This window comes from Onychostoma macrolepis, chromosome 18 (genome assembly GCF_012432095.1).
Source record: "Onychostoma macrolepis isolate SWU-2019 chromosome 18, ASM1243209v1, whole genome shotgun sequence".
NCBI lineage: Eukaryota > Metazoa > Chordata > Actinopteri > Cypriniformes > Cyprinidae > Onychostoma > Onychostoma macrolepis.
Window position 1 is genome coordinate 2,363,577 of NC_081172.1, and position 18,326 is coordinate 2,381,902.

At 36.7% G+C, this 18,326-nt stretch overlaps 1 protein-coding gene across 2 annotated transcripts in view; it reads left to right on the forward strand.

Annotated features, from left to right (window-relative positions):
• The window catches only part of LOC131524255 (transcription initiation factor TFIID subunit 4), a 106,544-nt gene that overhangs the window by 63,054 nt on the left and 25,164 nt on the right, over nucleotides 1-18,326 (forward strand). For both annotated transcript variants that reach the window (XM_058751199.1, XM_058751200.1), the window contains one exon: nucleotides 9,759-9,881. In XM_058751199.1, coding sequence (XP_058607182.1) covers nucleotides 9,759-9,881 — 123 coding nt within the window. The remainder of the gene's footprint in view (nucleotides 1-9,758; nucleotides 9,882-18,326) is intronic.

Below are 18,326 nucleotides of genomic sequence, written 5' to 3' on the forward strand. Positions count from 1 at the left end.
GGCCTGTGGGGGGAGGAAGGAGAACAGAAGGTTCTGTAGGGCTGATAGAGACGGCAGGTTTGGCCATCATGACGAACAGAGCTCAGATCTTCACCCGCATGCACTTGGCGAGGTGAAACACACGTGAGCTGGAGATGTGGATCTGTGTGGCTAAGAAAGACTAGATAGACTTTCAGATATATATATAGATATTCTGTTATAGTACATATTCAGAGATAGATAAACAGACAGACAGACAGGTCAGGAAGTATTTGGACACTGAGGCTGCGTCCGAAATCGCATACTACTTGTGTAGGTACTACATTTGAATTTGAACGTACTACTCGACCGTTAAAAAAGTAAGTTTTATATAGTATGACTGAGGGTAGTATGAATGGAATTCGGACATACTACATCCGCCATGTTGATGTTGTCACGTGTCATGCGTCTTCACAACAGCGCGAAAATTTAAAGAGCCCACTTCACTGCGCGAATATCGTTAATGATTTAAATTCTTACCTCTTAACGAACCGTCTATTTAAAGAAAGCAGCGTTAACAAGCTGATGTACTACATTGAGGTTAACGTAACTCCATCTGATCGGTAATGATTAGAGATCTTTTTACACTCAATTCACAAAATCGTTTCATCTGTTTGTTAAACCCTCAACAAGTCAGTCGTTTATTTGGATGATGTTAAACAAGTACAAGTTAACCACAATGAACAACAATGTTTTTCCCTGAGGTACTTTACACTTGAAGACAGCCGCGTCGCGGCTTTCCGCCATTTTTCGAATATGACGCCTCCTCTCCCGCGGCCCCATGGGATAGTAAAGTGTCCATCGTTTGCCTACTACAGAATTCGGACGGAAGCAGTAGGTCATCTGGGTACTTCTCGCCTACTGTTTTTCGAATACTATGAATTCGGCCATACTACTCGCCTCACATACTGTTTTTCGCATACTATATAGTAGGGAAGTATGCGATTTCGGGCGCACCTTGACTGAGTTTTTATGCACCATTTATACACCATTATAATGGATTTGAAATAAAACAATCAAGATGTGACTGAAGTGCACTTTTAGCTTTATTTTAAGAGGTTCCACAAAAATATGACATTTACCATTTAGGAGTTATAGCCATTTTAAGCAAAGGACCTCCATTTTCAGCGGCTCAATAATATTTGGATAAAGTGACATAATTGTAAATATAAGCACAATTTTAATACTTGGACTGCCTGTAGTCAGGAGCCCATGGACATCACCAAATTCTGAGCTTCTTCCCTGGAGATGCTTTGTTAGGTCTTCACTGCAGCCACCTTGAGTTGCTGCTTGTTTGTGGGTCTTTCTGCCTTCCGTCTTGTCTTCAGTAACTGAAAAGCATGCACTATTGGATTGAGATCAGGCAAGGTGACTGACTTGGCCATTGAAGAATATTCCATTTCTTTGCCTTCAAAAAGTCTCGAGTTGCTTTCGCATAGAGTCATTTTTCGCATTTAGGGTCACTATCCATCTGCACTGTGAAGCTGGGTCCTATCAGTTTTGTAGCATTTGGCTGAATGTGAGCAGAGAGTATAGCCTTAAAGACCTCTGTCAGCAGTTACACCATCAATAAACAGCAGTGAGCCCGTTCCACTGGCAGCCATACATGTCCATGCCATAACACTGCTGCCACAATTTTTGACACTTGATGTGGTGTGCTTTGGATTGTGAGCTGTTCCTTTCTTTCGCCATACTTTCCTCTTACCATCAGTTTGGTCCCATCACTTAATCTTGGTTTCATCAGTCCAAAGAATCTTTTTTAGAAGTCTAATCTTGTTTTCCTGTTCTTGAATGTTACCAGTGGTTTGCACCTTGTTGTAAATCCTCTGTATTTACATTCATGAAGGCGTCTCTTGATTGTAGATTTTGACAATGATGTGCCTCACTCCTCCAGAGTATTCTTGATTTCTGTTGATGTTATGAAGGGGTTTTTCTTCACCAAAGGATTCTGTGATCATCCACTTTAGCTGTCTTCCATGATCCGATGTTGTTGAGCTCACCAGTGCTTTCTTGCCACGCCTAAGGTTTTTGCTATCTCTCTTATAGATTTATGTTGTTTTTTCAGCTTAATGATGGCCTCCTTCACTTTCATTGAGATCTCCTTGGACAGCTTCCAAACACTAATTTGATACCTCATATTGATAGATAGATAGATAGTAGGGCTGGGTAAAAAATATTGATATCTCGATATTAATCGATTTTTATTTTTACGGAACGATATCGATTCTTAAATCCTAAGAATCTATTAGTCTAGTCTGTTTTCAGTTAATGGAAGGAACGTTGAAGGGCACTTCCCATCTAATATATCGCAATAAACATTGTGCTTTAGTACTTTAATATGAAACAAAGTCTCAGATTTCAAATTCTGTCCATTGTATTGCAGTATTCAAACAATAAATGCCGTTTTGGCGTTGTTTAATGTGGAGTGACAGATCGCTGTAGCGCCTCAGTTCAACAGATGCGGCAGCGCGAGGCGCACGTGAACCGATCATCTCCTCCACATTAATACCAGTTTCAGCATGAAATAAACATTACTAAACATCCGAAGTTAAAAGAAAGAGTACAACCTTACAATCGCTCAATCAGTGTTTCAGCCGCGCAAATTAGTCAGATAAAATAAAAAATAAAGAAAAATAAACTGTAGAGAGGGGCATTAAATACAGTATATGCATCATATATTCATTTACTGTTCTTCAATGTTTAATTTATGTTTGAATAAATCCATCAAGTTTTTATGACTGCCACCATTATGTTTATATTTTAAAAAAACTAATTCAAGTAGAAATATTATGTAGGCTAATTGTAACTTTATTATTTTAAAAACTTCATTAAGTGTAATTTTAACAAATTGGGCAATTTGAACCTTCAATATTATAGTAATGTAGTACCAACTGACTCTCATGTATATTTTACACCATTAGTTTGTTGATGTGAAAATTTGGCATGTGCTGTACCTGATAAATATCCAAAATAATCAACATTGAATCGAATCGCAAGCTTGTGAATGAGAATCTAATCGAATCGTGAAATTTGTGTCAAAACCCAGCCCTAATAGGAAGATATACAGATAGATAGATGTGTGTATATATATATATATATATATATATTTAGATATGTAAACATTCAGATAGATATTCATTTATATTTTCAGACAGATAGGTAGATATGCAGATAGATATTCAGTTATATATTCAGATAGATATTTAGTTATATGTTCCGATCAATATTCAGACACCCTCTGTGAAACATTGAATTGTCCATATTTTCAATTTGCTGTGTTCTTTTACGTGTGATGGCCTTAATGTTGCCCTCATGTCGGCCTTTGTAAACAATCACAGAGTACAAGAGTAACAGCTGCTCTTGTCAGGTCTGAAAGAACCAAACGTAAAGATATTGATCATCCACAGGATGGTGTGATTTGTGTGTAAACGGCTGCTAAAGGTTATCGTATCGTTTCTGATGCTGTTGTTCATTGTTGAAAGGTTACGCAAGATGAAATAAGTAACTTGAGATTATAAGAAATCATCTCTTTTTTTGCACCAAGAGCAGTGAATTCTGTGTCAGCGTCCCCGCTTCATTATTCTTATGTGATGAGCGTAATTACGACATGCAAAACTTCTGTAAGTTTTACTTAACGCTGAGAGCAATTACCATTTCTACAATCAGCCAACTATTAAACATTTATTTTTGAAGCAGCACTGAGAATATATTAGCAGTTAGCCAAAATAATTCATATGAATATTTCTCTAAATTTGTCCCATGTAATGAGCACGGCGCTTAACTAACTCTACACATAGTTGAGCTATAATTTCCTTCCCCCCTCGTTCTCTCTGGTGCACGTGGGTGATTCGTCTGTAATGGCGGCCGCTCTGAGAGCTGGCACCACAGATGGCACGCTGGGACCCGCATTTATCAGAACGCCATAAATCTGAGACTCCGGCAGTTGCTGCAGGCGAGAAGCGGGCGCCGAGTCTGGTGCCAACTGCTGCGCAGACATGCCGGCTCTGGTCCTTGAGTGGGGCATCGTGGGCTGGAATAGGATTATCTCAGGGGTCAGCGGTCTGCGTCTGCTGGATGTGCTGATATGTGCGGTGATATCAGGCCTGCAGAGAGAGTCCGAGCGCTGAGCGTTTACAGGGACACTTCAGCTAAAAATGAGCATCCTAATGTTGGTCCAAACTTGTGATTGGTGAATGGTGAGAACAAAAAAGCATTATTTAGTCCATACCATTAATAATTATTGTTATTATTAAATGTTCTGTTTTTATTTTATACTACAACAGTATTATTACTATAGTGATATTTCTATTGGTTTGTTCTTTCTTGTTTTTTTTTTTATCATTTAATAAAACAAAAATAACATTTAAATAATAATAACTAGTATTATTATTATTATTATTAATGCTGGGCAACTATTAATCGCGATTAATCGCATCCAAAATAAAAGCTTTTGTTTATATAATATATGTGCGTACTGTGTATATTTATTATGTATATATAAAGACACACACATACAGTATATATTTTGAAAATATTTACATGTATATATTTATATTCATATAATTTATATTATATATAAATATATTTAATATATAAACAACATATTTTTCTTAAATATATACATGCCTGTGTGTGTATTTAAATATACAAAATAAATATACACAGTATACACACATATATTATGTACACAAAAACTTTCATTTTGGATGCGATTAATCGTTGCTCAGCACTAATTATTATTATTATTATTTAAAACTTTATTATTTGTTTTATAGTCCAGTGGTATTATAACTGTATTAATATTTCCTGAGTGGTTTGTTTCATAATTTAATGAAATAAAAAACATTTAGTAATAATAAATATTATTCTCTTATATTATAATTATTAACCGTACAATAATATTATTACTTTAGAAATAATTATTTATTGGTTTAATTTTAGTTTAATAAAAATATTTAAATATTATAATAATAACAATAATAACTATTGTTATAATTTTTAATACAAATATTATTAATTTGACAGTAAAATAGTATTAATATAATAATCTTTATTGTTTTAATTTTTGTAACCTAATAAAATAAGTATTTAAATATTATTAATAACTATTATTATTATTATTATTATTAATTTAACTTATTTATTTTATTGTACAATAGTATTATTACTATAGTTATATTTCTTAATTGGTAATTAATTTTTGTAATTTAATAAAATTAATTATTGCTGTTATTATTATTCATACATTTATTAATAATTATTCATTATTAGTAATAATATTTATTTTTATTATTATATGATATGATAGCTTGGCATGAGGAATTTTTGAAAATTAGTTTGAAAATGATATATTATGGCACCTTATTAACTTGTAAGGAGCTCATCAGCCTCTGATCAGCTTCCACTGTCATTGTATAGAAAAGAATCACATGTACATTCTGCTGAACATCTCGTTTTCTGTTTCATAGAGGAAAGAAAGTCATACTATGGGTTTGAAATGACATTTATGATTCATTTATGGTTCAGCTGTCCCTCCAAATGCATCTTCTAGACAATAATAAGATTCAATGGCGAGCAAACAGAGATGTTTCTTCTGAAAAGAAGACCCTGATTATCTCAAGTGTCTGTTTGGTTTCAGAAGAAATTCTTCCACTAAGTGATGCCCGAAGGTAGTTTTTCAGGGTGTTGCTGCAGGTGAAGATGAACATGTCTTCATAACTCCACCACCGACGTGTGCGGTGTGCTGTTCTTTCCTCTGTTGCGACAGGCATCTGACACCACAGACTCACTGTCTACAGACACAATTTGCACTGGCTGTTGAAAACCAAAGCAATCTTTATAACACGCCATTTTGAGGGCAACATCACAGTTCTCTCTGATCTTACACACACACACACACACACACACAGAGAGAACTGACTGCATGAAAGATTGCATTGATTGCCCTCATTCAGTTTAGCAACACACACACAGTCTCTCTCTAACACCAGCGGGCACAGGGCGGTTCACTCCCTCACTGCAGACAGACTGTGACGGCCGTGTGTGTGTGTGTGTGTGTGTGAGGCCATATGTGGCTGTGTATGTCTCTGTATGTGTGTGTGTGTGTGTGAGCTGGCCTCGGGCTCAAACACGTCCTCAGAAAGGGTCTGTGAGCGAGGCTGCCCTGCAGGAAACCGTGACATTACCTGAGGCGCCACTGAGCCCTCTTACACTTCACAAAGTGAAAAATCACATCAGAGCGTGTGAGCCGACACACACACACATACACACATTTACATTCACACCTAAATGTCTCTAAACACACTAACTACATTTTAAAGGATTTTGAGGTAGAAGACACTGATAGATGTGCTGGTTTGATTTTGGTGATTTGCAGATGATGATGTCACTTCCTGTGACATAATTGCCGCAGCTGGAGACAGTTGCTTGCTTTGGAATGGAGTAATAGTCTAATTCCCTGGTGCAGCTGACTGACAAAATGCAAAATGCAAAAAAAAAACAACAACTGTACTTTTGTCTTGTGTTCTTGTGTTTAAAAAAATTCTAAACGTACTTGAGAAGCAGTATTGTGTAAGATGACCAGATAAAAAGACTTTCAGACAATATATAAAGTTAATTCACTCTTAAAATGTACTAAAAATGAATGATATATTTGTTCAGGGGATTAATTATCATATAAAAACACCTTTATCGGGAAGCTGAATCTGTATTATGGCAGAATCTCCACTGTGAATCATGAATGTTTTACTTTGACATTAAAGAATATTTGCTTACTGTGCCTGCTATTTTTATATGTTATTTATGTGCATATTATGCAACATTTAAATGCTATATTTTGTCACAAAACCTTGTTACGAGGCATGTTTAATTCAGATAGTGGCGTCATATAAGTACAAATGGTCATTTTTTAATGCAAATTTGTGTAAAAATGTCTAGTATTTTTCAGTCCGATCAAATAATGAGTTAAGAATGCGATGACTAATGTTGCTTCTGGTTAATTTTTCACAGGTTGTATTTTTGAAGTTGACTGCAATGCACTGTGGGATAGAATATTCACATCACATGTGGCAAATGTTATAGATTATCCATGTATCTCATGCTTACATATGGACAATTCAGTATAGATGTAGAATTATGCTGCCATTCAATAGTTTTTGAAACTAATTATCTTCTGCTCACAAAGGTTGCATTTACTGTATTTGATTAAAAATACTGCAAAAACAGTAATATTGTAAAATATTATTACAATTTAAAATAACTGTTTTCTATGTGAATATGTTAAAATGTCATTTATTTCTGTGATCAAAGCTGAATTTTCAGCATCATTACTCCAGTCTTCAGCGTCACATGATATGCTGATTTGCTGCTCAAGAAACATTTCTGATTGTTATGAGTGTTGTTCAATATCAGGGCTGTGTTCAGCCCCAACAAAATGTGGAAAATGTGTTTTAAATGGAAACGATGGTGCGTTGAACACCCTGTTCTGATGACGCAAGAGTTGCAACTACGGCAGCCAATAAGGCCATTCTTTGTGTTCTTTTTGAAGAATTTTCAGAGCCTGATGAAATCGGTATAAATACGTGTTTAATACTGCAAAATACGCTCGATGTTACAGTCACTGCCCTTGCCGTCCAGAATGAAAGAGAACATCCCAATCGAGTGAAGGGATTTGTGGAAACTGTGGTTCCTAATTATTGTGATCCAACATTTGCCTCACATTTGAGGATGAAAAGACAAACATTTCAGGTGAAGGATAGTCCACTTATTACCTCCGAGATATGATCTTATTATTTCTATTGCGAGTATTAGGCTTATCATTATTGCTGATCGCTGTTGTTGTGCTATGATATTGTAATATTTACCATTATATAATCAGAGGAGCATAGAAAAGTTTATGAAAGTGTCACTCCACAATACAATAGCAAAATATATAAATATGTATAGTATTTTTATGTTACATTAATCAGTGTCTAGCACACCTTCCTAAGGAAAGGATATGGACCAGAAGACATTGCAATTACTACATGATATTTAGACAGACTTAAAGAAGTTCCAGATCTATACTTGTGCTCTTATTATTTCAGTTATTTTGCCTCTAATGTAAATAAACAATATACTTGCTCTTGTGAATTTTGATGTAATTTACTTACAAATTCCCACTGTATATAGCAGTATGTGCATCCCTTAATTACCATTGTGTATGAAATTTGGTATATGTGACCCTGGACCACAAAACCAGTCTTAAGTCGCATGGGTATATTTGTAGCAATAGCCAAAAATACATTGTATGGGTCAAAATTATCGATTTTTCTTTTATGCCAAAAATCATTAGAAAATTAAGCAAAGATCATGTTCCATGAAGATATTTTGTAAATTTCCTACTGTAAATATATCAAAACTTAATTTTTGATTAGTAATATGCATTGCTAATAACTTCATTTGGACAACTTTAAAGGTGATTTTCTCAGTATTTTGATTTTTTTTGCACCCTCAGATTCCAGATTTTCAAATAGTTGTATCTCAGACAAATATTGTTCTATCCTAACAAACCATATGTCAATGGAAAGCTTATTTATTCAGCTTTCAGATAATGTATAAATCTCAATTTCAAAAAATTGACACTTAAGACTGGTTTTGTGGTCCTGGGTCACATATAAATAAACTTGCCTTGCAATGAAGCTAAAAATATAAACAACTACATCATCATGTTGATATGCTATATTGTAACTATAAAACTCTTACAACAAACATGTCTTCTAATATCTTCAATTGTTGCGTAGCTGCAGTGGACACATTTGTAAATGACTTCACTTGGACCCATTGTGCGAGCTGTCTCTTTAATACCGCGTGGTTGGTTTATATACATGTTGCTGCTGATTGGGCTGACATTTTTGACACACCCACCAAACAAGAGAAAACATATCTCAAACCCTGTTGCACACCGCACAGGGAACACGTCGTTCAACCCGGAAACCGTAGCAAAACGTTGCGCACCGGTTTGAGCTTGAACGTGCCCCAGTTGTTGGACAGAAAGCCCTGTCTTTAAAGTAAAAGAGCCAGTCGACTTCAAGTATCACATGATCTCTACGACTCCAGAATGCACATTAACTGAACTAAACTAAGTTTCATTTGTGTGATTTAAGCTCAAGAAGGACCATTTATGACACAATCTTTGATGGTTTTATTGTTGATTTGTGTTTAGTTATAGAAACGCAAGCTTAGTAATTAGTTTTGGAGATTTTGTTTATTTCTCTTTTCTAGAAATAGCTGCCTGGGGTATTAATAAAGCGGATGGCAAGTTGATTGACTTGATTTCGATGTAGCCGTGGGGTCTTTAATGGACTTTCTTGTGTGTCTGTAGGTTCATGAGACAGTAGGACGTCACGTGTTATTATATGGTTTAAAGCGGTGCTCGTGATTGCTCCCTGTGTGAGGTTTTGTGCAGCTCACACTGATTCTTTACTACCCAGCAGTCTTTACGGCATGGACAAGCCCTTTGCTGATGTTTTTGCACTTTACAGAACTATGATGTCACTTCCTGTGAGTGTTCTCCAGCTGCTTCCTATTTTCTTGACAGGATTATGCACAATTCCTGTCCAGATCTCATCCATTTCTCTGATATTTTCAGAGCATGGGCGTTGTGTCGTTATCTTTTGAAGTTCATCATGATTGAATACAGTTTTTCATGCAGTATATTCTGCATGCTGGTGTGTAATACGTTTATTTTCTTCTGTTTTCAGATGCAGCAGCAGGAACTCGCCCAAATGAGACAACGAGACGCCAACCTGACGGCACTCGCCGCAATCGGCCCTCGGAAAAAACGCAAAGTGGACTCGCCAGGAGCAACAACGACAGGCACTGAGGTATTAACCACTCCACCGAACCATATGCACTTTTGATTTGGCCTTTAATTGTTTTAGAAACCATGTCGATAGACTGGTTTCATCATCTATCTGAGAATCTGTAAGTTTGGTTCATTTGGGTGAATCAGTTGATTCAAAACTTGTTTGATTCGTTTTCCAGTGTTGAAAACATGCACTGATGACTAGATTTTTACAGTATTTTAATTCTCACATTAATCATTCTGAATCTGCTTGATTGAAATTAGCTTGGTTGACATTGCAAAAATTTCAGAGTAAATACTGATTTAAAAAATCACTTAAAAATCTGTATTTTCATCTTCATGTTTATGTATTTGTTCTTAAATAGATGAAAATTACTTTTTTTTAAATTAGTTTTAACACTGTTAAAGTTGACTTAATTCTGCAGCTGATGAAGAAAAAGGCTGTTTGATCTATGCAAAGTCATCAAATAATGACTAATATGAAACCCAAAATAATTGATTTCATGAGTGCTGACCTCTTTTTTTGTTAGATGGCACATCTAAATCATCACTAGAGCAGCAAATTGATAATGCCCTAAAAAATCACTGCAAAAATCAGTAATTTCGTTGTATGTTCCAGCGCAATACATTGAACATTATCAAAAACAACCATGTATTTTTTAGCTGGATTGATGGCTATGATGCTGATTATGGTAGTGTTTGTTATTTTCCGTCGTTCTCTCGGGTGTCGCTGCAGGGTCTGATTTGTTGCGTTGTGAGCGAGTGAGCAAAAGTAAACACAAGAGGATTTTACCCTGCAGTGTTTGTCCAGTTTCTCACAGCAGTGAGCGTTTGTCCTCCGTGAACGCGTTACAGTGTTGTTCTGATGCAGATCGCAGTGCCGCTCCACATATGGCTACCAGCTCTGCTCTGCATTACGCAGGATTACGCCGCGCGCACTGGAGACATGAAAAAACGCCACTATTATATTTCCTCGACATGCTGTTGTACATGAAGTCATTGGGTTTAGCTGCATCTGGTGAATGTTTAGCTCTTGCCGTCAGAAGGCCTGTTCCTATTCCCTCACGGATTCTGACTAATGTTTGAATACCATAAACCGGAAAAAAACACTTTGTGAATGTCAGCTGGTCATTTTAAAAACCTGCTCGTTGACGTGTGTGTGTGTGTGTGTGTGTTTGCTCAGTGAACACAACCGCAGTGAAAGCAGGCTAACTAAATAAATGCATTACTTCTGCATCATGAACACCATCCTGACCTCTTTCACTTTATTGTAACCGTTCTGACATCAACAAGAAGCGTGAAATGTGTATGTACACACACTGATACAGCGCTTATGAGTAGTTTTTACCCTGCTTTTATGGGTTTTGTTGTTTTACAGCATTAAAATCAATTTAATTTCACTCTTTTGCAAGTGATGAACAGAAGAAGTGTTTAATGTTGAATTAAAAACAGATTTCTGCTAAGTTGTCAAATAATGATAAATATGAAACCCAGAATAATTGATTTCATAAGTGATGACCTCTTTTTGTTTTATTAATGCAACATCTAAATCATCACTGGTGCTGCTAATTGATAACATACCACAAAAAAAAAAAAGTATTTTTATCTTGCGTTCTAGTAGATCATTCTAAACATACTTGAGAAATAGCATTGTGTGAGAGGACCAGATAAAAAGACTTGCATAAACACACCTTTATCTGGAAGGTGAATCTGTATTGTGGCAGAACTGTGGTTGAAATGTTTTATGATCTAATGAAACTAACATTATTGGCCATAAGATTAAACACCATTTGTGAACCATGATGGTCAGAATATTTACTTTACTTTGATACTTTAATATTTTGACGTTAAAAAATGTTTTCAAAAAACAGTCTTAAAAAAGCCAGATTAAATCTTCAGTGCTCAAATATCAACTTATCAATGGTTAAACACAAAGATGAAAATTAAGGGGTGAATACTGTTTTTAGGCACCGGATATGCACATTTACACATTGTTAAGATGTAAGTTACCAGAGGTCATGTTGTGCTCAAAAGCCTGGGGTCGATAACATTTTTTTTAAATGAAAAAGTCTCTTCTGCTCACCAAGGCTACATTTACTTGGTCAAAAATACAGTAAGAACACTGTTATTACAATTTTAAATAACTGTTTACTATGTGATTATATGTTAAAATGTAATTTATTTCTGTGATCAAAGCTGTATTTCCAGCATCATTACTCCAGTCTTCAGTGTCACATGATCTTCAGAAATCATGCTAATATGCTGATTTGCTGCTCAAGAAAAATTTCTGATTATTATCAATGTTGAAAACAGTTGTGCTGCTTTATATATTTTGTGGAAACTGTGTTACATTTGATTTTTTGATGAATAGAAAATTCAAAAGAACAGCATTTATTTGAAATCTTTTGTGACATTATAAATATCTTTACTGTGTTTACTTTTGATTAATTTTGATAAATTAAAAAATAAATAAAAATAAATGTTATTGACCCCAAACGTTTGAACGGTATATTGTGGATATAGTCACAGCTTAAGGGCGTTATGAATATAATAATTGTGTAGTACCACTGTGTATTTATATAAGCACCATCTGATAGCAGTGTCATGGTACGTTTGGCTGAGGGTCTTGGCTGTTTTGTGTTTCTGTGTTTAATTGTAGGGTGTTTTTCTGAAGTAACGCCGCCCATCTGACCACCTCTCATGATCACGAGAGAAGAGAAAGGCAAGATAGAGGGAGGAATCTTAACTTATTTTCACTTTATTTTCACCTCCCCTCTTTTCTTCATTTCGGCTGGGGCTGCGCGCCGCCCTGGGGCGTTTTCTCTGCTTCCTCCAGAGCAAAGTGAATGTGACTTTTCTAAGGGGGTCACGGAGTGGCTGCGGGCTACGGCAGCGCCGCCGTATTCCGGCCTTCTCTGAGTTTCACTCTGGGGCTCGGCAGAGATTTCATCTGCGCGCGAATGTGCCGTGGGGCGCGAGCTCAGGGTGAGCTGCACCGCTTCACTCGCGGTCCTCTGATTGTCGGAGTATCCCGACTCTGTTCTGCCACGTTAATCCCAAACAAAAGCCTCTCAGTGTCCGGAAACGGCCACCAGACCGAGAGGGAGTGCTGAGAAAGATGCTGAAAGAGAGGTTTAAAACAGGATTATTATAGTGAACTAAAACTAAAACCGAAACCAGTTACTTAAAGTAAACTTGAACTGAAATAATATAAAATATAAAAGAAATTACATTTCTTTTATTTCAGATAGTTGCCGAGGAAGCATTTCTCATTTTCATTTAGTTTAACTTAATGGATTAAAATAAATGTAATGTAATAGAAAAAAAAAAAGTCATTAAAATAAAATATAAGCAGAAAAATGAAAAAAAAAAATATATATATTTTTTTAAATATTAATAAAACATACAATAAAATTACTAAAATAAATTAAAATGTAATTAAAATTAAATATAAACGGATACAAATCCAAAACTAACTTAAAATATTAATAAAAACTATAATTGTATTTTAATATTACTAAAACAAAACTGGTGTAAAACTTGTGGGTTAGTCATTGTTCTTGAGACATTGCTATTGCTCAGACATTGATCCTGAACTCAGAAGACTTGGAGATTTCAGTTATAAGAAGTTTGTCTGTTGTTTGTCCTAAACTGCCTAAAAACATACAATAGTTGTCATATAGTAAGATTATATGGAGTAGATTTAATCTTGGGAGAATCTGAATGGAAATTAAGAGTCATCTTAATCTTTCATCAAAATCTAATTGGAACTTTCTTAATAAATTTTAGGAGTAAATTAGATCATGTTAATTTTATTTTACTGAATACTCTGTTTTACTCAGAAATACATCATAGTTATGTGCATTTGATATGGGAGAATTTGATGAGAAATACATTTTTGACTATTGATTGCAGACTTCGGTGTCTTGGCAAATCTGAGCACACCGTTGAGATCTCTTGTGAAACTGTGCTACACGTGGGATTACTGGGGTCATTCATGATAGTTTGATGATAATTTAATGGTAGTTTTTGTCTTTTTTGAAGCTTGTCAGCCCCTCGTCACTATAATATTCCTCATAACTTCTCCTTTTATGTTTCATAGAAGAAAGAAAGTCCTACGGTTTTGGATCGACATGAGGATTTCTTCATTTTGGAGTGAACTACTCCTTTGCAGAGATCTCATTTGTGATGTTTCTGTCCTATGGGTTACCCTGAAACGGCCCGTCAGAGCGTGTGTGTGACTGAAATCAGGTAGTGCTGGTGGCGGGCCGGCTGTGGGTGTTTCTTCCTCCTCCTTCACCCCTCCTCTCCTCGCCTCTGCTCTCGTCTGGCCAGGCAGCAGATCGCCGTGGGGCTGAACCTGATAGCCCATGTTGAGCGTAAAGTCTGTCTCCATCCTGAGCCGGAGAGCGCAAACAAAGAGGCCTTACAGCGCTCCGAGGGATAGATTAGAGAGAGGGAGACAGGGGCCCCTAACTGGCCCTCGCTTGGGGTCATTGCGCAGGCAGGAGCCGCAGTAACAAACTCTTTCCTTTCGCTCTCAGCGCACACACGAGCGTTTGAAGTTTAGCACAAAGACGCTGTGTGGGATGCGAAACGGAGAGAGAAAGAGAAAAAGGACGTGTAAATGAGTTTGAATGAGTGAGTGCGGTTAAATTCACAGGTGCAGGAAATGAGCCACCAACAACATGACAAGCAGGTGATGTCATTTCCTTGACGATACGTAACAGTTCAACATGTATTTCGGTTTGACCTGCCTCGTAATGCCTGTGTGGGATTTTGTAGTAGATTACAGCAAAATGCTTCATATGTTTATTCATATAGCTCGTTTTTCTTCAAAGCAGCTTGAGTTCACCTCTATATGTGCATGAAAAAAATTGAATGAAACCTATTTACTTTCATACTACCAGTGTTGTTTTTGTTAGCTAAATATAAAAACATAAAAATAATTTTTGGTAAATTAAATAAATTTTAAACAAATTTTAAAAACTAGATTTTTGTGTTTTCTAATGAAAATGTAAGTGCTGCTTACTATGCAAAAATCACTGCCATAATGCTAGGCATTTTTAGTGAATTCTAGGTGGTTGCTTGGGCATTTGGGTAGTTGCCAGGGTGTTTCTAAGGTATTCTGAGTGGTTGCTAGGGCGTTTGCTTGAATGTTTGGGTGGTTGCTATGGTGTTTCTAGGGTATTCAGGGTGGTTGCTATGGTGTTTCTAGGGTATTCTGGGTGGTCACTAGGGCGTGGCTAGGAGTTTGCTTCTAGGGCATTCAGGGTGGTTGGTAGGTGTTTCTAGGGCATTCTTGTGGTTGATAGGGCATTGCTGAGTGTTTGGGTGGTTGCCAATGTGTTTCTAGGGTATATTAGGTGGTTGTGATACATTGTTATTTATTTGGGTGGTTGCCAAGGTGTTTTTAGGGCAACTTTGGGTGGTTGCTAGGATGTTGATGGGTGTTTAGGTGGTTTTCAGGGTTTTTGTATGGCATTTTAGGTGGTTGTGGTACATCTGTTATGTGTTTGGGTGGTTGCCAAGGTGTTTCTAAGACATTTTGGGTGGTTGCCAAGGTGTTTCTAGGGTATTTTAGGTGGTTGTGGTACATTGTTATCAGTTTGGGTAGTTGCCAAGGTGTTTCTAGGGCATTTTGGATTGTTGCTAGGGCGTTGATGGGTGTTTAGGTGGTTTCCAAGGTGTTTCTAAGGGATTTTGAGTGGTTGCTAGGAAACTGCTGGGTATTTAGGTGGTTTCCAGGGTGTTTCTAGGGTAGACTAGGTGGTTGTAGTGCATTGTTATGTGTTTGGGAAGTTGCCAAATTGTTTCTAGGGCATTTTGGGTGATTTCCAGGGTTTTGCTGGGTTGCCAGAATGTTTCCAGGGTATCCTGGGTGATCACTAGGGTATTGCTAGGTGTTTGGTGATTGACAGGGTGTTTCTAGGGTATCCTGGGTGGTCGTTAGGGCGTTATTAGATGTTTGCCAGGACGGGTCATTTATGACTAATTTGTGTTTTGAAACCGCTAATCCTCCATATGAGTAATAGTGATGCTCGCCATAGCAAATACCACTAATTATTCCTATGTAGTAAATAGCAGTAAAGGATCCCAAAAACAGGCCAAAACAGGAAGATCGGGGTGTATTTTTTATTTAAATATGTCACCTTTTTCTTTTAGGGTTGGTAGAAAAAGGCAGAAGTAGGGAAAGACTGCGAGCGAGAGAGAGAGAGAGAAAGAGAGGGGAAAAGCACAAGGAAAACTGATGCCCTTTCCTCCAGCTAAATTAACAGGAATCACGTGGAAAACAATCCGAGCCGGGAATGAAAGGGGGGGTGGAACCATTAAAATGCGCCCGGGGCGATGGACTGCGCCCAGTATCACTAAAAATGCTCTCACTACAGATGTGCAGGCAGGCTTACAGGCAAACGCTGCTCTTGTTCTATAGCTACAATTAAAATCAACCTCCCTGCCAAAAAATTGGATGGTAGAAAGAGAGAAAAGCAGACATGAACATCAAAGACAGATTGAAATGTGTAGTCAGTAATAAGAATGGTCTCCAAGCCCCGCGGTTCTCCACGGTCCTCTTGTTAATGAGAATTTTTGACCTCTGGTTTGTAAGTTAAACTTGTAATCTTGGTTAATGAAGTAAATCAATCCCAACTTGGAGTGAGCAGCCTTTCCTTCCATCCAGCCTTTCTGTGTCTTCGGTTGCTTGCGCTCGTCTCTTTCTTCTCCTCCCATCTTTCCCAGCCTGAGTAAACGCGGGCAGATCTTTCAGCCAGACAAACAGGAAGGCCACGGGTGTGTTGTCTCTCTCTCTGTGTGTGTGTGTGTGTGTTTTGACGTCTGCTTGGCGAGCCGTTTGGTTTCGTAGCCCTTCTGAAGGCCCGGCTGGAGGGACCTGGTCACAAGAGCCGCTGGAGTCTGTGTTTGACCCCTGCGTTTATACAATATACTGTGCTTTTTAATTGCAGTCTTTCTTCATATTTTAGACATTTTTGCCTAATTTGAATTGAAATAAAACATATGGTTTTAGAAAATAACTATATATATATATATATATATATGTATATGTATATGTATATTTATACAGTTATATATGTTTTAACCAATCAATATGATGGCAGAATGAAATATATATATATATATATATATTTTTTTTTTTTTTTTAATTAATTAATTTATTTCAGCTTGTGGCCTATTACTGTAAATTCTGTAAAAAAACATTTATAATTCTATATTGGAGTTAAGTTGTGGACACTGAAAAGCTAAAAAACAAAACAAACAAACAATATATATATATATATATATATACACACAGTATATAACTATAACTATTACGCACATCTGTATCTATCTATCTATCTATCTATCTATCTATCTATCTATCTATCTATCTATCTATCTATCTATCTATCTATCTATCTATCTATCTATCTATCTATCTATCTATCTGTCTATCTATCTATCTATCTATCTATCTATCTATCTATCTATCTATCTATCTATCTGTCTATCTATCTATCTCTCAGTCTATCTATCTATCTATCTATCTATCTATCTATCTATCTATCTATCTATCTATCTATCTATCTATCACCATATTACTGTAAAAAGCAGACAGAAGTACACAGAACATGCCATCTTGTTGTTAGAGAAAGTGAACAAATACATTACTACATTTTAAATTAAAACCAGACAAATTCATATTGAAAGATGTCACATCTGATCCCACCTCATGATTCATGTTTGACATGTTTGTTTGCATCAGTTTGCAAATGTTTGTGAGGATTTTGCAAACAACAGTACAATTACTATTTCACGCACAGCGACGACAGATAATGCATGTGGTTCTTTAACTCGACGGTGATTTCAGTAACCGCAAGAAGATAGTAATATACACAGAGTGCGTTGGCACGTGTGTGTGGCTTACATCTGTTTGAGGTTTTGTGCGGGTCAATGATCTGAGAATCCATAAAGTAGCGTCTGTGCGTTGGCTTTCCACACACAATGACCTGCACCAACACGCACGCCTGTCAGACCAGGTCACACATAACTTCCTTACATGACTCATTTCATTCTGATGGGTTTTTCTTGATTAGTTTTTAGTACAAGAAAGTTTTGTTCCTGCCAGCTGCACCACACCCACCCCATCCATGTGAATCCATCAGCCGTAAACCAGCAGTCAGCTTCAAATAAACAATATTCAGGAATAATCGTACCAAATGAAAACCATCAGCGCTGAATTATTCACTGACGTTTCTGTCACGTGTTTAAACTTCCCAAACTCTCTGCCACGAGTCATATATTCCGGTTAGATGAATACAAAAAACTGTTTTGTGTACATATTTTCATTCATGTTCACAAAGCGGTAGATTTTGTCTCGTTTGTTTCCTGGCTGCATTCGTTTGAAGGTTCGGCTCTGTTAAAAACACCTCACATCCGTGTAAAATGCCCTCAGTGGTTTTCCGTGCAA